The 25,026-nt window shown below is 47.0% G+C and overlaps 1 protein-coding gene across 1 annotated transcript; it reads left to right on the forward strand.

Moving 5' to 3' along the window:
• On the forward strand, window positions 1–24,949 carry LOC135400830 (glutamate receptor ionotropic, kainate 3-like). Its single transcript, XM_064632762.1, has 15 exons — window positions 1–290; window positions 5,048–5,203; window positions 6,824–7,075; window positions 7,594–7,811; window positions 10,725–10,778; window positions 10,860–11,015; window positions 11,108–11,263; window positions 11,333–11,437; window positions 13,216–13,350; window positions 13,418–13,621; window positions 16,506–16,846; window positions 20,068–20,266; window positions 20,383–20,608; window positions 22,680–22,963; window positions 24,316–24,949. The coding sequence occupies exons 1-15, from the start codon at window positions 209–211 to the stop codon at window positions 24,457–24,459; spliced, it is 2,712 nt and encodes a 903-aa protein (XP_064488832.1). The 5' UTR covers window positions 1–208; the 3' UTR covers window positions 24,460–24,949.
• Window positions 24,950–25,026: the final 77 nt, after the last annotated feature.

The raw sequence follows: 25,026 nt of genomic DNA on the forward strand, positions 1-25,026 counted from the left end.
GGCACCCGAAAGCTTTGGGCGGCTCCCCCTCGCTTTGTCGCCCTCGCAGCGACACGAATAGCACACCAGGGTTTTCGCCAGAGTCCCCTACTTTTTCCACCTCCAAACGTTCGTCCGACGCAACCGCCATGCGGTAATCAATCCAAAGTAGTTATCCCTTCAAGAATTCCTTCTTAAGTGATATTGGGTGCCTTTTGTGTAAACCACCATGGCAAGGACTGCGTTATGTGCTCTTCTAGTGTGCCTGTCTTTGACTGGAATTTACTGTTTCCCAGAGGTCATTAAAGTAGGTAAGTTATGAGGTTCCTTTCTGATTTTGAACATCCGGAAATATGCTTCTCCAGAAAGAGGTGGGTGTCGAGCGATGGTAAATGTTGACGGGAGTCAGGGTCAAGGTTCTTGAGCGATGCAGTCCGGTCTTCAGGGCTGAAAGACATTTTAGCGTGGGTAACAACGTTTAGCGTTCGTATAGTATTTGGTGGATTGGTGCTTCAAAGCGAAATCTGTGGTGTCGCTGGCGCGAAACGAAAGGAGACACTTTCTCCTAAGCGCTGCTATAGATGCCTTTACACGTAGGCTCTGGAGCAAGGTGTAAGGGTGCCGCAACGGAGGTCAACCAAAGAGGAATATGGCAAAAAACTCTAGTTAATTTTGTAGACGGGTAGAAAATTCAGCGAACCGGCAAGCAAGCGTGAAGGGAAGTGCCTCAGGACGAGAGACGCCGATATTTCGACCAGCGACTGTTCTTTTTCTGGGCTCTGGGTTCTAGGCTGATATTTCGAACAGAGACTGTTCCTCTTCTGGGTTCTTCTTCTCAGTTTATTTTGGGTTTAGCTAGTTCGTGAGACTATGATCACCAATAGGGATGTGCTAATATGTTACGCCCAGACGTAGACCAGATGCCAGGCGCGTTACACCCCAATGCGAATACTGTGAAACACAAGCCGTACTTTAGATATGAATGGTATACAAAACTCTTTTCGGAAGAGTGTTTTAGTTTCCCCTTTGCATGATCGAAATATCGACAGTCAATCTGCAAAGATTTGAGAATGGTATTTCCACTGTTATTTACACGTAATCCTTCGGTACTTTTTTTTTTGTACGTGTTTGCATCGTGATACAACTGTGGCTATGGGTGGCCCTCCGGCCCTCCGGTGGCCCTCCGGCTTTACGCACATGTCTCCGTGTGCTGCCACCTTAGGAAAGGCTATTAGCTTGAAGTGTAAAAATATCGTAATTTTGATATCGATATCGATATAATAATATCGATATCTGAAACAGAACATTGGCAGACATCGATTAGAATATCGATTCTTTATCAATACACCTTACCGATATTATCGGTTTAGACAGACACATCCACGAGAGATATATAGATATTTTATTGACATGTGTCGATATCCGCGTGTAGAAATACCGATCTTTTATCGATATACATCAATATCCGCGAGAGAAATATCGATATTTTATCGACATGTATAGTACAGATAATCACACGAGAAAATATCTATATTTTATCAATGCATATCAATTTTTGAGAGAAGAATTCGGTATTCGATAATATATTGATATTTTTAGAACATCGATATCACAGATTTGGAAAAATATCGATAATGTCGACACCAAAATCGGTATCCAGTGATGGGCAGTATTTCAAGTACTGCTTTAAGTACATTTCCAATCGTGTCCTTTGTACTGTACTTTAAGTGTTCTTGTCTAGTACTTTACCACCAAGTACTCAAGTATCCCGACTGGAAATGAAAAGACAAAAAATACATATATATACCAAGTAGGTTTTGTGTCTAGACAAAAGCAGTCTTTTTTTTTCTGGTAAACCAAGTATGAATCAATCAGGAAATAAAAATACTTTTCACTAGCACAGCTGGTTGCCTGAGTAGATATACATGGAAATTATGCCTTCTGTTACAGTTCATACTAGGGGATAAGCACATGCTTACGTTAGCATTTAGCCAACCAAACCATGAGCACTTTATCAAATTTTGCCACCAGAAAACAGTGACACGAGGCGCTAAGCAAGCTAACGCTGCAATGTAGAAGATGGAAAACAGAAGAAAAGAAAGAAAGAAAAAAGCTGGACTAAGGAAGAAACGCAACACACACTCTTCTTTGGTCCCGTTTTTGTATACGTGCACATATTTTGCAAGATTTCCCTCTTCAGGATGTGCCATCTTCCCAAGATTACTGCCCTAACTCTGTTGCACTGTACTTGACGGGTCCTTTAAAGTACAATTCCCAGTACTTGGTACTTTACTTTAAGTACAATTTTGGTACTACGCCCATCCCCTGCAACAAGAACGTCGGAAACCACTTTCGTTTCCTTTTCGTCTGCACGCTATTGGTTCGTTTTTATTTTTATTCCGCGTCAGCGCCGCCAAACAAGTGTGGCTGTGTGCGGCGTATAGACATAGACAGATGAAGAGAGGACAGCAGGAAGGAGTGGGGGACGAGGGGTAGTATGCGTCCTGGGCCGACTTCAGGGGGAACTATGCCGACATTCGTCTAGAAAGTCTGACGGAAAACCCAGGAAAAACCTCAGACAGCACAGATGGTGCGGAGATTCGAACCCACGGCGTCGCCACCCAGTCTCGGCACGTTCTTGGTTTAGGCACATAACATGAAATTCTGTGAGGCCAATGCTGAATGTGTAACGACAGCAGTCCTGGATTTCACATCGTGGTCATGACTCATGAGCAACATCAGGGTGGTCAGCCGTTGGATTCATTTTGCGCACCTGGTGGTCTATATAAGGTGCTCTGCGATCTCAGCACAGGGCATCCGGAATTTAACATCGCTCGCGGAGGACGACGTACCTGACCAACTTGTACCATATACCACAAAGCTATAGACACCCCCTGCCCGGCTAGAACTCGCAGCTTTGAAGTCGGTAAGTGGGCGGGTTACCGAGAGATGTACCGACGTCGGTATAGGTGCTGAAAGAATTCGGTTGAAATCCCTCGCATTAATCGTCTGAAATAGGCGTATACCTCCTGTTTTTAACTAATCAGGAGACGCAATGATATCATTCTGACTGATGGCTTGCTTCTAGCGGCATTATGTGGCGAATTTTTATGTGGCATTACGTGGCGCCGTCACCTCAAACTAGCACCCCCTAATTTGAGGCACCTTGCCTACATCAGTCTTATACGCCCAAAACTAGAATACGCCTCATCATATTTAGGATCCTTTTCAAGATGATCTCACGAAGAAGTTTGAAGGCGTACAGAACCGTGCAACCAGGTTCATTTGTTCTTATTATTCACCTCATACTAGTGTATCTGGGCTCAAGAACCGGCTAGGACTACATAATTTATCGACAAGACGAAATATATCCAGACTATGTCTCCTGCACAAACTGTATTACCGCCCGCCAAATCTTCCCCGTTTGCTACACCCGGCATCTCACATCTCTCCCCGCTTAGATCACCTACTAAATATTAAACGTCCTCATTGCCGCTCACCATCTTTCTCTGGATCATTTTCCCCCGTACAATATCAGAGTGGAATACCCTCCATGAAAATTTTGTCCGCACACGCGACAAAGAAGATTTCAGAGTATCTGTCATACGTCTGTTATCTTGAACCATCATTTATTGTACTGTTCAATGTGTATTGTCATGTATTTCGTTTTTATCCTGTTGTATTTAATCGTGTGTTGTATTAATTATGTATGAAAAGTTAATTTTACCCCTCCGTCATGTAATGCCCGAAGGGCCCTTGACGTAAATAAATAAATAATAAATAAATAAATTTCTCTTTAGCGGCGTAAGGTTGTAGGTGACAGCCTTGCAGAAAATGATGTTCAGGTGTCCAAAGAGAAAACACTCGAAAATTACAACGCGACAACCTTAGATAATGTTTAGAATGGCCTAAACAAATGCGCGGCATCGCAGCACTTGGGCTGACAACGGCGGTGGGCCGGGAGCCCACCAGAGATTGACACTCTTCAAACAACCAATACCTGCACATGAACTACTCGTTTACATAATGCCGTCAACATACCGTGAGCCTCAGGAATTTATGTTACGATACCTGCACGAGTAAAGCCGAGAGCCGTGTCTGAACCGTAGCAGATTTTTGAAGCTCTGTCCCACTGACATACACCATGTGCAAGTGTCCACCATATTGCTATGTATTTTCGTGCAACAAGTGTAGACTAAAACGTTGGCTCATTTTTATGGTGCAGTGTTTCAAGCGAGTTTTCATAATAATTTATTTTGTGTCTATTGTTCGAGGTACAACAGGCGAAGGAGAAGGCGAATCTCCATCTTTCTTTTCTTTTTTTTTTTTATACAGGCCATCATTGTACTTATTGTTCGTCTTCTTAACTGCCTAAGTGGTGCGTCAAATAGACGAATCCACCATCTCCACAGTAGATAACGCACTGCGAGTGGGGTATTTGAAACGGGCAACGAAATCTCTATCCATAAATTATCTATTTCTTTCTTTTTATTTTTATTTTTTGCTGCGGAGGCTTGCATCGATAAATATTACGCGTTCTTGCTCTTCAACTATCGTAGCTGTCCTGCCTGTATCGCGCAAGAGAGGTTTTTGATCTGTAAGAATCTACAATTCAAAATCGGAGGATCCTGGGGGATCGCAGGAGGAATTTATTTCCAGAGGTCTTACCTTCGATTTTCATAAAACAGTATAGAAGAACAGGAGATATTCATGGTATGCTACAATAAGACTGCATAGAAACGGTATTGTACCTGACGTTTCGCTGCATTATACGAGCTTGTGACCTGTTTTGCGTGAGAGATCGAAATCTGACAGTCTTTGAAGAACCCAGACTGCTACGAGAATCGAACCCGCACCTCTTGTCTGGCTTTTTCGACGATTACCACTGAGTACCATACCACGACCTCTCACGTCCCTGGGCACCTTGTGGCTTGTGTTGTGTTTGTCTGTCCATGTGTTCCAGTCTTAGAACAGTTGCTTGCCGTCTGTTTTGTATATGACATGGCATGAAACGTATTCATACGGATGAGATGTGTTACCTGACGTGTGTTCTGCTCTCCTCCTTCAGCTGTTCTAATTGGTCGAAATGAGGATGTTCTGGAGTACATGCTGTTGCGTGCCGTCGATAGCGTCAACGTTGGTAGAACAGTTCTACCCGAGTCCAAGTTGTCTTTGCTGGTGGAACACCTTCACGAGGACGAAAGTTTGGATACTTACAATAAAGGTAGGTTAGGGGACACGGAAGACGGTATTCAATGCTCACACAGCCCAATGAGGTTAACCCGACAACAAACAGACGCGGAATACATCGATGAGTAGTAATGCAATCTGGGGGTGTGCCACATGTGCCCTACAGTTCCGGGCCGCAACTACGACTCATAACCAATTCCTACAGTCTATCGACCCATTGATGGAGTTTGTCGTCGCTCGCCACCGCAGTCGTAGAGAAGAATCCCTTCCCCACCGCCTACGACTCAATGTTGCCCGTACGCCCTCGCTTTTCTCCTCAAAATGGCCCGGTTAAATTCCCCAAATTGCACTGTCTGTGGCGTGGAAGCTGACATCCCACACCAACTCCCGTATTGTCAGCAGCACGTTCACCATAGGAACACCCTCCGTTGCCGTCTACTTCAGACTGGCTATAACGACGTTTCCTTGGCCACTGTCCTTGGCCCCGTCCTGCACCCCAACCAGTGAGCTGTCACTGCCGCTCTCCTCAGTTTTCTCAGAGCCTCAGGACTCACGACGTTGTCATGTGACGTTGTTATAGTGAAAAAACGGCTAGGAAGCAAGCGAGCTGGTGAAGATCTCTCGGTGAAGATGGTCTCGGGGGTTTTACATTATGTTGTTATAGTGTCTCTTTTCTTCTTCCTTTCTTTCATCTTTTCCGTTTTCTTCCTTGTTTTTCTTTCTTTGAATAGCAAGCCGGCTCTTTGCCTGGCTAACCTTTCCTTTCTTTTTTTCGTAAAAAACATATCCCCCCCCCCTCGGGGGCCAAGGATGAGAATGAAAAGATGTAACCGGAACCCCCTCCGACTTCCGCTGTGATACCTGCAGTCGATTACCAAACATCCAGGAAAAGAATGAAAATCATTAATTGAGAGCATTCTTGGTCTAGAGGCATCTCCTGCGAGCTTATCGTTCTTATCATTTCGAGCGTACCGAATTTACCGTTTTCCTGTTGTGATATACGATAAATTGCCTTTATTAATTTCGAATAATTACCACGTTAAATAACCGACACTTAGACGTCCTTGTCGGAACGATGCCTTGTTCTTTATGATCATCCGACAACATTTCAAAGAATCCAAGTCGAAGTACTAGGATTTTACTAGATAACGCTAGTAACACATTTCTGGTTTTTATCTACGTATAACCGATTTACGATTCCATTCTCTTCTGTCAGCGTACATGTGCGTGGTAGACCTTCCCTATGGATCATACATGTCCCGATAGCCTGAGGGCGATCGTATTCGCGCTCCCTGGATATATGATAAAAAACTCATGACGAAAAAACCCATAGTAGGCAACGTAAAAACAACTCGTAGGAATAAAGCCTAAATGTGTTACACTTCTCAGCTGCGTTTGAGAGTTTGCTTGCGTCTGTTCTTTTTAGGTTCCCCGGTCTCCGGGTGTTTCATCATAAATCCTTGCTACCAGCTCGCTTGTTTTCTCGCCATTCTTCAGGCAGACTAAATAACACAGACAACAAAAAGATACATCTCCAAGTAAATTTTTACACACAAACGTCTCCTATATAGAGGCGTTTACTCAATGGGTCGTTACGCGTTTCGCGCTTATGCAATGGGTCGTACAACCTCCACGATTGGTTCCATCATTCCAGTATGTAAACTCGTGGAAAACAAGGTCATCGCCTTGATCGGTCCAAACCTCCCGGGTCAGGACTCTTTGGTAGCGTCCATCTCTGCCGCCCTGCACGTGCCACACTTCCAGACCACATGGCACCACGACCTGGATGTGAAACCCTTCTCGTTCGGGCTCTCGCCCAGCCCCACGATACTTGCCGACGCCTTTAAGGACTTCATCGTTCGCAAAGACTGGCTCTTCTTCGTCTACATTTACGAGGGCGACGAAGGTACCGTCACGTCTTCGGTCCTCTCAATCTAACGTTAATGGGGCACTAAGGTGGCAAAATGTCTCCTCGCGGAATGAAAGACGCCGTTACCTTGGCAGCAATGCAAAGGGGACGAGATTCATACGTTGCGTCGTTCATGATTTATAAACGATTAAAAAAAAGAAAAAGAAACGAGAACAAAAGACGCAATTTACACTCTCCCTCTCGAGAAACGCGACAATGCGGGGAGTACTCCCGATGGTCTCCGCGAACGGCGCAACAGATGCCCGTTCCTTTTGTATTGCTGTCGAGGTAACGACATCTTTTATACCGTGACCAGAAATTTTCTCACTTTAGTGCCCTTTAACGGGTTCCTTTTGTACGCACGTACTCGTTTTCAACGGAATACCTAACCCTCTCTCTTGCCAATGACGTCTCCTCTTTCAACATAACGTTGGATGTGACTATACTGTATAGCACGAAATCATTGCTGCCATGTCACCCTTGTAACAAGCCGCCTGGTGATGTTTGACGCTCAGCTCTGGTGCGACTCCAGGAGTTGGAAAAAGACGAAGACGTCATGGAACGCACACTTCTGCCCTTCGACATCAGGGCCGACCACGACGATGATGCAGATGATGACCAAAATGGGATTCAACACGAGAACAAGAATGTCTGGGATCTCATTAAGGAAACGAAGCACAGAAACTTCATCATTGATGTCAAGAAGAATCACATTCGTGATGTCCTGCAGAAGGTAGGTGCGCGTCGTTTTCAGAGATTTGTAAGTTGTAGCGCATGGAAGAATGGAAGGGTAACCGGGCAACGGGCATATTGTCTTTGTCTTTATTGCCTATGTTTTCCTGACTGCAATACTTCCGTTCCCTTTTTTCCATTTCTGATATCAGCCTTTCAATATCGTTTCTGTTACGTCTTCGTTACTGTTTCCGGTAATAGGACTGCTGTTTGCATTGTGAATTAGGATCTCCCAGGATTTAAGAGATTCTGCGGAAACATACATTTGTGCTCTAATGTATCCTGCTGAGATTCTGAGTCCAGTAACTCTAGATGGGCGCAAACAGACCCCGTTTCAAGGTCGCATCCACGGGCGGACACTATCGCTATGAGTTAGACTTTAATTAGTATTAACCAGTACTGCCGTGGGCACGGTGAAAAGCGTTACAACCGGCCCTCATCTCAAGTCGCAAGCGATAACGGTATCGTTACAGGGTTCTAGCACTGCGTGCGCAACGGAATAGCGGGTGCACACTCCGCGTGTGCTGAACCTGACACTGCGTACAGCGCGTGCGCAGTGCGAGCACGATACGCGATTGCGTATTCTGTTTGAGGCATTGGTGCTGCTTAACCCTCTAATGCATACAGTTAAAATACATGTACATGGGAGGACTCATTACGAGCAGTTCTTGCACACGTGTGTTGCGCCTTCCCGCGCTACGCGCACATATAGCCATGGTGCATCGCAGCTTCGTGTCAGCGCCGTGGAGGCGCTAGTGACACAACGTATGCTGAAACTAAAACTAAAACAGCTAGAACTCTGTATTCTGCGCAGCGGTTCGCCTTGTGAAATCAGTTTCAGCCGCTCCGGTTACCCGATTCCACCGTAAACCCCTCTTAGTGCCGGTATGCCGAGTCGGCGAAAAGTAGTGGGGCACAGACCGCTTTTTCCATCTCCGCTCGATGGAAAGTAATGAAGGATGAGGACAGCACGACTAGTGTACCACAGGAGGAACAATAGAGCTAAAAAAAGGAGAAAAAGGTGACGGTAGGTTCAGGCAAACGCCTCTCCCTTCAGATAAGAAACAGAAAGGTTTCTGTCTCGTTCGGACGACGCCCAAAACTGTGGCACCTTTTTAGCTCCATTGTTCCCTCTTCACACGCCAGTTTTTGTGTCCGCTTATCCTCACTGTATACCTGGCAGCCTGGGCAAGGCAACGCGCACAAACGAACAAACACAGTGCTGCAACACGAAGAGCGCCTGGAATGAGTCAAGCAGCAGTGGAACTCGCACCCACACGTATTGGCTGTCGGTTAAGTGCGTTAGCGAATCCATGCTGGGCGCTGGCTGTGCGGATTATAACGACCATGTCATAATCGGCAACCCCTATGAGAAGCCCGTCCGCACAATCCGCTAGGGGCGCTACTTATCGGCCCGCGAGATCTACATCATGATTGGACAATGGAAATTTGAATTTTGAACGTGCAGAAGCGGACGTACTACTACTGTAGCAGACGACAGCAACAGCTCCTATGAAAACGCGTAGAATGACGATGATAATCAACTTTAGAATGAAATATCTTCCGTGGGATATCCACCGCTTGTACAAAAATACTAAGGTAAGCCGAAGTACAAAGTATTGTAGAAGTTGAGGAAGCAATAACCGGGCCGATGAGTAGCGCCACCGCTAGCTTCCAAACGCGGCGCTGGGAAGGGGTGCCTATGGCATGGTCGTTATAATCTAGTAGGTCGTGGTGCTGTCTTGGTGTTTCCCTGGGTTTTCCTCAGACGCTTCAAGACAAATGTCGGCACAGTTCCCTGTGACGTCGGCACAGGACGCACGATCGCCCCCTGCAATAGTGGTGGCGTTGGCCGCCTGGGCGTGGCCGACTACGGCAAGCAGTTCCATCACCGCCACCGTTAACTTCTGTTGTAGTAGCAGATAATAGAGTTTTCCTCCTCATGGACGGTACGCCTTGCCCCGCCCTACGTTTGTTCCTATGGCTGCAATAGCTAGCCACATCACCCGACGTCGCGACCAGTAGCGTGCCGACACCGAAACTGTAGGAGCCCGTACAGGCAGGGAAGGGTAACGGTATATTACCGAAAATGGAGATGGTAGCGATAACGATAACGGAAACTCATACCACGCTCCTCCATTACCAGAAACAGAAACGGAAACGAAAATTATCATTCGGTATTGAATTCGGGTTGTGTATTCCTGTTGTGCGACGACCAGTGCTGTAGCCAGACCTCCAAGGTAGAGGGGGCTCGATACATAAAAAAAAATGTGCGGATTGGAAGACCGTGTCTGCGGGTGCGTGTCGAGACTCCATCCCCGCACAGCAATTTATAACCACATGCGGCAGCTCGAGAGACATTTCACGTTCTTAGTAAATGTGTCCCGGTTTTAAATCGACAAGCTGTTCTGTGTTTGTGTGTCATGTTCACTCGCTGAGGTGCTGCTAAGACGCTGAAGACACGCATAGTGCTGGACAAAAGTTCACACCACACTGGAGAGCGACATCATTCTCTCACTCAGCGATACCGACGGACAGAATCGGGCACGCGCACCCGTAAAGACCCTAGAGGGTTTGATGAGGATCCTAATAGGACGAGAGTAATCCAGGAACCTCAGATGAACGCCGCACCGTGTTCCAGAAAATTTTGTCCAGCACTGTATTGATTTTATTCTTGAGAAATGCGGCTCACTCATGGTTGAGTGAGCCACCTCGGGCTGATCCTGGGCAACATCCGTTCGATCCGTTGAGGTCAAGTTTGACATTGCCGTTACATTACCGACCCATTATTGCTGTCGCTGGTCTTTCGTACCCAGAAACTGTCCGAAAGGTCTTTGCAAGCACCAAGTTTCTATTTTATATTTAGTTTGTTTCTTACGACCGCATTCACGCCATTTTATCCGTTCGTTACCAGGCAAAGGACGCTGGCCTGATGACTGCCCTGCACAGCTACCTCATCACCTCTTTGGTACGAATTACGCTATCTTAAACCGACTTCAACTTCATATCCACCGCCATGAAAAGTGACACGTCGAGGTTTCATTAATAGGATTTTCATACGGTGAACACAAAAGGACTGCTGAAGGAAGAGGCAACCATCTACAGCTTCAGCCTGGTAGATCATCAAAGCAGTGACTTCAAGGACAGGGCAGGATTATTTGCGGAAGCTCACCCTGCGCTCACCCAGAACTCTGAGGAAAAGGAGGTTGGTATGTCGTGGGCTTACAAAAACCGAAAGTGGGAATCCAGGATGTTTACACTGGTGTCTCTTTCTCACACTCTCTCTCTCTCCGGCAGACTAAATTAGTTCTGGGCTACGATGCCGTTGGGGTCCTGGCCGAAGCGTTGCACAAGTTATGGGCAGCAGGAGAGGGTTTAGATCTCAATAATATCACGTGTGACGACAGCAGCTTTCTTGCTGTTGGCCAGAAGCTCTTGGACACAATTAAGAGCGTAAGCTTGTCCCGTTTAAGCTGACGAGTTGCAGCGCCGACTCATGTCCGTATGACCTTTTCTCTTCAGAGTACCTACGAAAAATTTACTGGTCCTGTAGAGTTTGACGAGAACGGTATGAGGGAAGTAGAAAGCATGGATCTGTGGCGCCTTCAAGCAGGCAGGAAGGAAATGGTGAGACCATACATGCATGCTATACTATACTGCGAAATAGATTCCTTCCCTTTTCGTGGAAATCCTTCGTTAAGAAAACCAGCAGACATTTTTGCGTACGGAAATGATCTCACAAATTATACACACAAGGGGTTTAGGGTGTTCCAGCTCAACTTAAGAAGTGCGAAGGCTCCGGAGAGTGCAACTTCCAAATCGTACATCGAGCTTATTTTCTGACGCCGAGTTTCTGGATTATGCTGGCGCAACGTAACGCGTCCTGCACAAAAACACACCAGGGCATAGCACCTTCGATCTGTCAAATTGGTAAATTGGTGCCTTCGGCATGAAATACCACTTCAATGCTCTGTCACCGTACAGTTTGCTTTTCAAGAGGAAGCGATGAGCCTGCACTCGAAGGGTGGGCGACTGGATCGATTTTAGTCGTTTTGGAGTCCAGATGCATTGCAACGACCATTAATACGTTTCGGGAGCAAGCGCACGGAAGTTTGTGCGAACTTAGGGACCAGTTGGGGTGCCGGGCAGTGAATTTAGGGTCAGGATTCCCAAATGGGGAGTAGGTCTAATAGCAGTCTAGGGGACCAGAAGCTGTACCGTAATTTCACGCATATAAGCCTCGGCTCAAGCGCATTTTTTCTTTCTTTCGCGGGCGCTTTGCGGCTTATCCGCCTGTGCGGCTTATCTGATGAGTAATTTTCCGGGGTATTTCCTGGTACCTTCCCCATGCATCTTTAACGAAGCGGGTGACAGTGATTCATGTCTCCGGGAAGACTACTGACCCGTCGATCCAGAAAAAGCACGCAACAAGGGCACAATCGGATCTCAGTAGAACACTACAACCGTGCTAGAACTGACCTCCTTGGTTGTACACCATGCCGATCCCAGAATTGATTTTATATTTGTACAGCTTGGGACAAAAGTTTACGGAACACCGGGGTGTCGCATTTCTCCAATGGAGCGACAACCTAGCAGCAATAAGGAGTGGACATACATATTGAGAGATGAATAGAATAGCCCGCCACCCGTTTCCTATTCGATCGCTTCGTGATAGCTAGCAGGGAAGCGCTCCGATGAAGAAATACGCAGAAGCCGTGTTCCGTAAACTTTTGTCCCAAGCTGTACCACTGGTTTACGGCAGGAATCAGTCGCGTCGTATTGCAAGGGGCTTATCTGCGATTGCGGCTTATCTGCCGGAAATGTTTCAAAATGTTCCTAAAAACGGGTCCTGTGGCTTATCTGCGGTGCGGCTTATACGCGTGAAATTACGGTAATTGCTGCCACTTTACTCCTTTTTTGTCTTAGAGCGTGGCTGTGAGCCGTCTCGGGCGTAAAACTCCGTCTCAAAATCCTCATCGCCTCTGGGTCTAATGGCCTTCTTTATATGCCGTAGGAATATAGGTTGTATGGTTGCAAGAAAAGCAAACTTTTCTATCAAAAGAAAAACCTTACCTCGATAACGAAACTACGATCCATAACGCAACAAAAAAAACGACAGAGAAGCAACATGGCCCAAGTGTCAACCGCTCAACCTGTACACAAATGAAACAAAATGGCGTTCATCACCCACCCGTTGCTCCGAGACTCCTAGTCATTCATGCCAATGAACACCATACACTACAAAGACGGACTTTTTCTAACGGTGCTTTTTGGAAAGCAGTTTCACATACTATTTCAGTGCATGTCGTATAGATCAGTTATCGAGTTCCCTTGATGCCCTCTAAAGAGAGACATCTCGGACACATCATGCATGCCTGCTGTCTCTCCGTATTGACATTGAACAGGTTGCAGAGTGGACACCTGAGTTGGGACTGAACTTCACCGATGATCCATCGGATGATGACGGTGTTGTCGATGACGATGGGGATATCGACGATAGCTCTCTGGAGGACAGGATGATCATCATCACCACTGTCACGGTATCATCCTTGTTTGTTTTGCGTTCACAGACCTTTGGGGTAACGACGTTATATTTCTATGTTTTAGTCACCACCGTTCGTCATGTTGAAGGACGACGGGAATACGTACGAAGGAAACGACCGCTTCGAAGGTTTCTGCGTGGAACTCATCAAGAAACTTTCTGAACTGATGCACTTCGAGTACGAAATTCAGCTTGTGGACGATGGACAGTTCGGAGCTGAATTGGAACCTGGAAAATGGACGGGCATGATCGGAGAAGTTGTTGAAGGCGTAAGTAACTAGTTTAACTTTTACCTCCCAACGTTTTACCACCGTCCCGTGCACGGCTGTAAGGGGGTGCTGTGAATGTCCCGGAAGTTCTGTTGCGAAAGCAGTGCGAGGCGACTTATCGCTCCACAAGAGAGAAACTGATGTTCTGAGGCTGGAACAACATAGAAGGGACAGACACAAACAAAGCATCTTTTATCGCTCCACGTCTGCCTCCCTTTTGCTTACACAGCATCGACTTTGATGTGTGGTCCTATCAGACATGCACAAGATATTTTCAAAAGGTACATAAAGTGAGACACTGAATACTAGTTACGTAACGTTTTAACGTATCGCACAAATACTCAGAATCAGGTAGAGCCGTTACATGTATGTACTACAGTTACGATTGGAAAAGTACCTACGCGTTTCTAGAGCAGAGTGTGACATCAACTCTCACATCCAAGGACGTCGATGAACATTACAAGTGGTGAAGATACAGGACGTAAGGAACACAAGTGGTGTGAATCGTTTGAAAACCGACACCACGCACCAGGAAAATTCTTTCAGACGCGTTTCACTGCGTACCTACAATGTATAATGGTATACAACTTATACGTCGCGACGTTTTGCTGTATACGAAGTTTTGTGCGGCAGTTCTTGGACGTAGAAATAATAATGTTTGTTGACAATTACATTTCTTAGATATATTTTCCGTGCATTGTTCCAACACGAGAACAAGTGCAAAAGGTTCCGCGTGTCCGTATCTCTTTTTCCGTGCTGTGGTGAAAGGGCTATTTTGAACGTTCCTGCATGTTTATGAACAGGGCTATTATTGAGTGCTTTAGCGTTGCCTGCAAAGAAAGAAACAGACAACTTTTCCTGTTTCGTTCTGTTTTTGGAACGTAAGCATCGCACACTCAAAACAAAGTTCGTGTACTTTATGCGCATACTGGTGTTCCCACACACTAAATGGAAACCACGTGGATCGTAGGAGAGCCTCAAAATGTAATGATTAAATGCAAGATACCGATAACTACTATACAGGGTGTTTTTTAAAAGTCCTCCCAACAGGCTTTTGTTTTAATTAAAAAAAAAGCTATGAGAGCGGCATGGCTGCCGCTTTTGCAGTTCAGTTGTACGCCAGGCGGACATCCTCTGGAAGAGAGTATGCAACATTCAGAGAACTAATTACCTAAAAGTCATTAACTAACTCTTCAATTGGGGCCTTTCGGACAAAAGTTAGCTAGGAGAATCGGAAACAAACCTCGCTGAAAACTATTCATGCTTTATTTTATTTATTTTTTTATTTTTATTTTTATTTTTTTTCGAAAAACATCGAAGCGAGCACGTACGTTGAAATATCCATCGCCTAATTTCGCTATGCAAATCAGCCGAAACCGGAACTGCGCGCCTCAGAGGCGCAGGGAGGACCAGGGTTCCGGTGCAAACCGAAAACATGAATCAAAAACCGAAAAAAAAAAAAACACGTTATTTTTGGGCGAACCGGAAAGGAACGAAAACCGAAACAAAATTTTATGCTCCGGAGGAAAGCCGAAAATATGTTTTTGGTATACGGTTCAAATGGAAAATTGAACTATTTGGCCCTCAAGGGTACGTAACGCAAGACCTCAAGTCCACAATACATGGCATCCATCGGTGTCTGTGTAGGAAACTCCAGTAACCTCACATTACAACAATGTGCCAGAGCACAAGATGGGCTCCTTGTTTTTGTCTACAAGTCACGTGGTAGGACCTTCTAACCTCTCTCTTTATTTCTCTCTCTTTTGGAAAGAATAAAGGGGATTATTTTCGCTTCACTCAGTTCTCCTTGCACAGTGTGAAAATGAACCGGTTCGAACCGGTTTCGAACAGTTTTTTTTTTCCTCCGGAGCTGAACCGGAACTGAACCGTTTTCTCTGAACCGAAACGAAAATGAAACGAAAAGTCTTTCGGTTCGACACCCTGGAGGACAGCGCTCATTTCACGTCAGAGGGTCACGTGATTTGGAGCAATGGAGATGATTGGAGTAGGTGCTGATCAGCTGGCCAGATCAACCGCCTAGATAAGCGCAGATAAGCCTCCTACGGCGAAGGTCATGCGCTCCTGAAGCGCGCGGTTCCGGTTTCGGCTCGTCTCCCATTCTGCTATCTCACTTTTGCCCCCAAACCCCATAATTAAATAGTTAAATAATGAATTTTGGGTAATTAGTCATTTAGTAGGTACATGCTCTCTTCGGTATCCATGTGGCTCTCATAGTTTTTTTTTTTTATCTGTTTCGGATAAGAGAAATGTCTCCTATACATACAGCTACTATACAAACCGCAAATCGCAGATTGTTTGTCCCAGAGCACAGATGTGAGTTACAAGATACAGGGTGCACTCGCTTCCGCCTGCCGCTACGGTGTCGCACCGGAGAAAAAGTACGCAGCTAGCGTGTTGCGTAAACTTTTGTCGGGACCCATATGAATCGGCACAATTGCCACTTCATGCCTGTCCATACGTCAGCACCACTTGGCACTTGGGTTAGTCCCAGTGCGCATGCACCACAGCCGGTGGCGACCGTGAGTGCAGAACAAAGACTGTTGTGGGAGCGATAGCCGCCCAAACGAGCATGCCGAGCTGCTGTTGTGAGCCAGTGTATCGGTCACAGTCTGAATCCCAAAGGCTAACGCTTGGCGCCACTAGTGTACGCCACGCGCTCGCGCGCGTTACTGTTAAGTCTGACCACGGCTGAACTGACATTCATGTACTGTATGAGTGCGAATTATGCTAATCTAGTGAGATTAATTGAGTAACCTCTAAAATTAATCTAATGAACCGCAACAACTTCTGAGTCGTGCGCGGTGCGGCAACAGCGACAGTTCAATCCCTGGTTCGTGGTTCATTCTCTGGTTTTGCTTTCCAGAGGGCAGACATGGCAGTAGCACCACTTACCATGACCTCAAGCCGCCTCTCTGCCGTAGAGTTCACGGTACCCTTCATGAAGACGGGTATTGGGCTCATGTACAATCGTCAGGACGAGACTGTGGTACATACATTTTTTAGCCCGTACACTGCCGCCATGTGGGTGTACATCGTCGTCTCCATCTTGGTGGCCACTGGTCTCATTTGCCTCATCGGAAGAATGACGCCCTTCCAGTGGGACTACGTGTCTGACACCCGCATGGATACCGATTTCACTGTTGGAAACACCTTCTGGTTCCTTTTTAGTGCTCTCATGTTCCAGAGGATGACCCTCACTCCAAGGTGAGACAGCTTTCAACAGAGGCTTCGTTTGATGAAATCATCGCTTTTCGTTTGCAAGAAATTATTTGCAGGAACATTTGGCACATAATACATTTTCACATACTGGGCAACCAGAAAGAAAAACAAAAAAACGTTAGTGTCAGACGTCCAAAACCCTAATTACAAGGAAGTCGTGCAAGCAAGCTCCAAACTGCACAGTAAACATCGGAACACTGTGCTACATGAGCTGCACCAGTCCTTCAAGATCTCCATTTATCAAGTTCATAAGATGGACACAGGCGACGTCTCAGATTGAGCTATCTATGTAGCAATTCTTTTATGTCACTTGTTGCTTCGACTTCAGTAATCTTTCGCTAGCGGTATCTTCTGGTATTGCGTATGGTCTTTACGGTATGAGTTCTACGACAAAATTATTTTAAGAGACTTGAATGTTACGTATCAGGGCACCCTATAGAATGCACGCGCTGCGTACCTGGACGAATCATTGGTATGTTTGAGTAGAGGGTCAGGACCAGACCAGGCATGCACGCCCATATATTGAAAAGGTCCTGCCACACACTCAGCATGCTGCCACTCGATCATTCTGAACTTGTTCATGGAAGGTCACGTTCATAAGGTGATCCCATAAGCCCTACTTGCGTACACAGACATCGCTGGACGTACTTTCAGTTACACCTCTTGGAAAGTAACATGACAGCGCATTCAGAAACATGTTCGAGAAGAACTGAATGCACAGTAACTACAGTATCTACCATTGAGAGAGCAAATTTTGTCCCACGACAGCCGTGGGTCATGTTCCTGCTCCCGGCGGTGTCATACAGGTTTCCGCGTCCTTAATGAAGCGCCATCTGCCTCCGGCGGGAGCAAAGCGCGTCTCGCACAATGTCAACACGGTCAACACCACCTAGAAGCAAGGCCTGATCGCTGATGTAACCAGGGATCGGAACCATTATTTTTTGCGGTTCGGTTCGGGTTCAGGTTCACGAATACTGGTTCGGGTTCAGCTCCGCAGCAGCGCAAAATATCGGTTCGAACCGGTTCAAACCGGTTCAGGAAAGTGATTTTTCAGCAGATTGCCATGGGTTAAACGCAAGCACATCCTTACGATTCTCAAATAACACAAATGTACTTTTCTTGTTGCTGTTGGCGACACGGCAGTGGTTCACAGCAACATCGCGTGTTACAGATCTGCATTTCAGGTGCAATGTTACGGTAGCATACTGCGCTCTTCATGTTCACTCATCATATGCACCCCGTTACATCCTGCTCAGGGATTGGCCATTATTTTCACAACCCAAAATGAAAACTTGGGGTTGCTGGACGATAGACATCGCGTACACGGAAAGCTAAAACTACCAAAAGGACCTCAAAACTAATACAACTGAATGAACGCAATAGCTGCAAGGAGGACGTACCTCGCGCATTTGAGTTGCAGTTTTGTTTTGTTCAGTTTCGGTTTCGAAATTGTTTGCCAACGTGGCTCAATCCGCAGTGTAAATCGTCGTTCCGATCTCTCACAACGCACATTACGTCTGAACCGTTTCGCGAACCGGTACCGCCTAAATTTATTTCGGTTCAGTTCCGGTTCGGTTCAACGCGAGAAAAAAAATTTTGGTTCGATTCAGTTCCGGTTCAGCGAAAAATACGGGTTTTTAGCGGCTTCCGGTTCGGGTTCAGTTTCGGTTCCGATCCCTGGATGTAACAACTAATGGCGTCCTCGATAAACTTGCACCAGAATTGCCCCGAAACCACCGGGGTGCGTGGCGCTCTCCACTGGCGGTGCCCTGGGCGGAGGCATTATCGAATATGAAACTGCACCGCACTGGTGGATCTGGTGGATACTAGCGTGCGCCACCTAGATATCTGTGCTCGTTGTGGATCGATGGCTGCGCGACCCGTACCGGGCGGCACCTAGCGAGCGGCACCCATCGAATGCCATGCTGACGATAGCTGCCTGCTGCTGCTTGCCCGACTACACCTGGCTACCCGCCGCTTCCGCCTTCCGCCGTGCTTTCGGCAATCGCGATGCTTCTTGGGGGATTGCACTCTGGCGCTCGGCCGGTTTTCTGGGTGTGGGTTCGGGGCAACTCAGTGCCAGGGGCGGATCTAGGATTTCCCTGAGGGGGAAGGGGGTGTCCGCTATGGACAAGTGCCACGTGCATGCTGGGATTCGTCCACTGAACCCTATGTTCAAGTCTGGAACTGACGGAGGGTTCGGACATCTGGACCCCCCTATATCCGCGCTTGCTCAGTGCTGCACTGAACGGGTGCACTCCTTCAATAGAGGACGTTCAGTGCGCACCGTGCAGTTTATGGAGGACGCTATAACAGTCAGCAAATCACGACCGCCCTGTCAGCGGCCGGAGCTATGGGGACGAGCCCCCATCAGAGGAAGGCTGACCTTCCCTACACCATACCAAACAAACAACATCAGCCACTTGGGGAGCCACAGAAAGTATGTATTTGAAATAGTCTGCCACGATTGCATAACATCCTGACTTTACGTGTCTCCGTGCGAAGGAATCATATGTCGGCACAGTTCCCTTAGAAGCCGGCCCAGAGCGCACATGCCCCAGGGTGTCGGTCGTGACATTGCCCACTTCTGTGACGCCGACAACGGCGAGCCCTTTCGCCATCACCATCACCACCACCACCACCACCGTGCGAAGGAATGAGAGGAGGCATTAAGCAGGCCTTCTGCATCCGTGTGGCGTTGACAGTGCACGGCGCTGCAATCGGAATCTCTCTATTTAACATCATTGACCGCACTGTGTACATAGGAACATAGACACTCCGGGATTCATCAGAATCAATATCTAAGTCTATTGTACTGGTTTGTAATAATGCAGCAACTAACAGCTAGTTTTAATGAATCGTTTTCTCTCATGCCCCCATAAATCCCCCTAAACCGCCTTAATAACGAACCTGAAAAAACTCTCCGACATTACCGTCCTCATTGGTCGTGCGCAGACCTGTTTTGCCCCAAGGACTTGTTTTGCTCGCGTTGGGTCAAAACGTAGTGCCCCTCGAAGCAAATGTTTTGCCTCTCCTCCCCTGGTTCCGCCAATAACCCACCTCTGCCAATGGAAAATGAAATTCATCGTAAGTTGGTCATACTGGATTGCTTTAACGAATAAAAGGAAAGTAAAACGGAAGAATTGTAAGACAAATCATGCTCGCATGCCTAATTGCGGTGCGCACATGTCCTCCTTTTATGCTAGATCACTGTCGACAGTGGTGGCGTTCTTGACCTGGTGGGTGTTTTGCATCGTGATCATCGTGTCCTACGCGACAGTCCTCGGCGAGCTCATCATACGGTACAAGGACCAGCCGACGCTCGATGACGTTGAAGACCTACTCAAGCAGAACCAGATAAAGTATGGAACACTACGCAGGGGTTCCACGCAAAGTTTCTTTGAGGCAAGTTCTCTTGCTCAGGCTCGTAAGGGGGATCATGCTGACACGGCAGGGGAAGCTTTTCATAAAGGCCTTCCGCGAGAGTCACTCTGAGAAACCAGCGACCATTCTTTTCGCAGAAGTCAACCTTCCCTCTGTATATGGAACTTTGGCAAGGAATGCAGCGGCACGGAGAGGCTGCCTTCGTGGACAGCTATGAAAAAGGCATTGAACGGGTTATGAAGGGCGACTACGCTATGTTCATGGAGTCACCCGTACTGAAGTACGTCGAGTCCCGCTACTGCGACGTCGAGCATGTTGGAGACATCATTGGATCAAGCGGGTACGCGATCGCGGTTCCGAAAGGTACCTATAATCCATATTGCACGCTACTTTTACGTTGCGGAAGGTGCACGTTTGTAGTTGTTGCAACCCTAACTGCGTCTGGGAATCAATAGACCTCTACCCGAGAAACGTCATCATGACGTTGGTAGACCGACTGAAACCGAAACAAATCGGAAGGGGAGGGCTGGGTTCCACGAATGGACACTTGTTCGCTGCCTCCTATTGAAAGAAAAGTAGGACCCGAAGGTCGCGTCCCCTTCAGGGACCATCGTAATCCCCTCAAAACCGTGACTTTCGGGCGCGACCTTGTTCGCCTCTAGCTTCGAGCGTAGTTCAACTCTACCACATAGACCTCTACCCAAGAAACGTCATCATGACGTTGGTAGACAGACTGAAACCGAAACAAATCGGAAGTGGAGGGCTGGGTTCCACGAATGGGCACTCGTTCGCTGCCTCCAACTGAAAGAAAAGTAGGACCCGAAGGTCGCGTCCCTTTCAGAGACCATCGTAATCCCCTCAAGACCATGGCTTTCGGGCGCGACCTTGTTCGCCTCTAGCTTCGATCGTAGTTCAACTCTACCAAATTGGTGGCGCTGTCGAACACTATGACGTGATTTGTTTGTGTCATCCCCTCAAAACCGTGGCTTTCGGGCGCGACCTTGTTCGTCCCCTAGCTTCGAGAGTAGTTCAACTCTAACAAATAGACCTCTACCCAAGAAACGTCATCATGACGTTGGTAGACAGACTGAAACCGAAACAGAACGGAAGTGGAGGGCTGGGTTCCACGAATGGGCACTTGTTCGCTGCCTCCTTTTGAAAGAAAAGTAGGACCCGAAGGTCGCGTCCCTTTCAGGGACCATCGTAATCCCCTCAAAAGCGTGGCTTTCGGGCGCGACCTTGTTCGTCCCCTAGCTTCGAGAGTAGTTCAACTCTAACAAATAGACCTCTACCCAAGAAACGTCATCATGACGTTGGTAGACAGACTGAAACCGAAACAGAACGGAAGTGGAGGGCTGGGTTCCACGAATGGGCACTTGTTCGCTGCCTCCTTTTGAAAGAAAAGTAGGACACGAAGGTCGCGTCCCTTTCAGGGACCATCGTAATCCCCTCAAAAGCGTGGCTTTCGGGCGCGACCTTGTTCGCCCCCTAGCTTCGAGAATAGTTTAACGCTACCAAATAGACCTCTACCCAAAAAACGTCATCATGACGTTGGTAGATAGACTGAAACCGAAACAGAACGGAAGTGGAGGGCTGGGTTCCACGAATGGGCACTTGTTCGCTGCCTCCTTTTGAAAGAAAAGTAGGACCCGAAGGTCGCGTCCCTTTCAGGGACCATCGTAATCCCCTCAAAAGCGTGGCTTTCGGGCGCGACCTTGTTCGCCCCCTAGCTTCGAGAATAGTTTAACGCTACCAAATAGACCTCTACCCAAAAAACGTCATCATGACGTTGGTAGATAGACTGAAACCGAAACAGAACGGAACGGAAGTGGAGGGCTGGGTTCCACGAATGGGCACTTGTTCGCTGCCTCCTTTTGAAAGAAAAGTAGGACCCGAAGGTCGCGTCCCTTTCAGAGTCCATCGTAATCTCCTCAAGACCGTGGCTTCCGGGCGCGACCTTGTTCGCCTAGAGCTAGCTTCGATCGTAGTTCAACTCTACCAAATTGGTGGCGCTGTCGAACACTATGACGTGATTTGTTTACAAACAGGGAGAGGTCTATTGGTGGCGCTGGCGAACACTGTGAAATCTATTTCATAAGCATGAAAGGCATCTGATGTGGTAGCGATCAGCGGATCAACCACTTCCGATTAGTGAATGCAGATGTACGTGTCCGAAGAAAGAAGGGACGCCTTATTTAGTTAAAAACTACAAACACTTTATAGCAACAAACTTACATGCCTGCCGACATAACCAAAACGTTCTAGAATGAACACGAAGCACATGAACTAAAAAAATTTCAAAAGAGAAAGAAGCTACTGTCCACATCGTCGTCGTCGTCGTCGTCCTCGTTTTTGACTCGTTCACTTTTCGTAATAGCATCCCTGTTTTGGAGCACAGAGTACTAAAATGGTTCATCACTGGCCTCCCTTACAGGTGCCCAGTACCTGTCGGAGCTGTCCGCGAGTATAATTAAGTTGAAGTACGACGGAACACTCCAGCTCTTGGAACAGTACTGGTGGGAATCACACAACGTGGCCAACTGCCCTCCAGACGAGCACATCTACAGGCCGACGCCGTTTACCGTTCGCTTTGGTCGCCTCAACCTCGTCTTCATATTCCTCCTTTTAGGTCTCATCATCACTATGGTGATCACTTTGGTGAACTTTGCCAGAAAGCATACGAAGAAAACTCTCGCCTCGGGCACCTCCGAGTCTCCGGTAAGCTTTCCCTTTCCGGGCGTATATATAAAGTGCGTTTCACGTAACGTGTTTTCAACTCCTGTGAAAAAATCTACTTGCCCGAAAAAGTTGCGCTCAACAGTATTCTTCTGGGAAACTTTCGCCACGACTTGCGTCGATTTTAATTAGCTTTTTTTCGCGGAAAGTTTCAGAATTTTCCTTGAAATTTTGTTAAGTGAAAAATGCAACGTCTTTTTGCCAGAAATAGACAGCCCATGTAGGAAATACACCAACCGATTCAAAGACACGTACTTTGTTCCACTGCAACAGCTGAGAAAAAAAAAAAAATCTGACAATCGTCAGCCTGAGTGCCGGCCACCCACATTTCCAAGTCATGAAACGCTGTGAGAGGGAGCCTTGCCCCACCACCTCAGTTCCCATCTCAGTGTCACACTAGCCGTTGCCGCTGATAATAGCTCAATTACTGAAAGTAAAGGGCACAGCAGCCGGCAGGCCGACGGTTTCACCCACAAATGTCACACCACGTAAACACAAAGGAATTGCGGATGACAAGGATATGCTGTGACACAGGGATGCTATATCAGCGGCAACGGCTAATGTGACAGTGAGAGGGGAGCTGAAGGGGTGGGGCAAGGCTCCCTCTCAAAGCGAAGGAGGGTGGTCGCTACTTTGCGCGTCTCAAAATGACGATTATTCGATTTTTTTTTTTCAGCTGTTGCCAGTGGAACAGGGAACGTGCCTTTGAATGAATGGGGGTATTTCCTACATGGGCTGTCTTATTTCTGAAAAAAAAAAAAAACAACGTTGCCTTCACTTCGCAAAATTTCGAGCTCAATTCTGAAAATTAAACTTACCGCGAAAATAATCTAATTAAGACCGACGCAAGTCGTGGCAAAAGTTTCCGTGAGGTTATCGACAAGGTGGTCACGTGTCAGGGTCCCCTCCCACACCCCCTTCTGCCGCGGGAGCGACCGAAGCCCCGCGCCAAGTGAACGCCCTCGTGCCGTCACAACGTCGTCATACTGACGTCGCGCATACGTCACTCTGCGCGGGAATTTCAAACCGTGTGGGTTCCAATGATTTATAATGCCATATTAGGTTATACCACTCAAGACGTCGAAAAGTGAAGCAGGGATTCAGTAGACCAAGTGACAGGTGCTACAGATTGATGCTTGGAGATCTAACTATACCTTTAAAAACGGGCATCTGAGGCTGCCATAAGACAAACAGTAGATGTATAGTCGCCAAGGCAGACCACGGCGTTCAACGGATCGCGCCCTATATTCAGAAGAGGCTTTTGTCAGTCTCTCAATATCAAGAGTTTATCTTTACCGCTCGTTCCTAAATTTTCCTTCTCGTTATCTTCCCAGGTTACAATATGGAATACGTTACTGGAACAGCTACGTGCAGCGGTCATCTGCAAAAGCCCCACCAAAGCAGATACTGAGGCACCCTCTGCTGAAGACGGTACAGTCCAAGCACCCCAGCAGCAGCAAACAACGTCACCAGCCTAGAATATTTACATGATTCTCCATTCAAATACTGTGATCACTGGGAGATACACCTTGATTATGTGCAATATTTGCATTTCTACGACGTTTACAAACAAATACTGTGTGAAGATGCGGTTTCGTTAAAAGCCACTTCGTCGGCAGTGTAGGCACGCGCAATCACAAGCCGACACATCGAAAGAAGTTCCTAACACCCACAGTGAGTAGTATCGATAAAAGATTACTCATAATTTTCACTGATAACTGATAAGATAACTGAACACAATGTGGGAGTTCCTTAGATTATACGAAATATTTTAATAGTTCTGTCCTACTTTGTAAAGGATGTCCTTGCACCATGTGAAGACTTTCAGGTAATGCGATCCCAATCAACGCAATTTGCTCCAAACAACTTACGTGTAGAGACGAACAACATACTAAACGATCTTTTCTACGGTACAAAGTTTTGGCAGTGTCATCGTTCAAAGGTGAAATAAAGTTTCTATGAACTGCATAGCTCATTAGATCAGTATCTTGCTTACAGCTGTGTGCTGCTGCAATGAAACATAGAGCTGGAGACATTCACCGCTG

The sequence above is a fragment of the Ornithodoros turicata genome, chromosome 7, assembly GCF_037126465.1.
Source record: "Ornithodoros turicata isolate Travis chromosome 7, ASM3712646v1, whole genome shotgun sequence".
Taxonomy (NCBI): Eukaryota; Metazoa; Arthropoda; class Arachnida; order Ixodida; family Argasidae; genus Ornithodoros; species Ornithodoros turicata.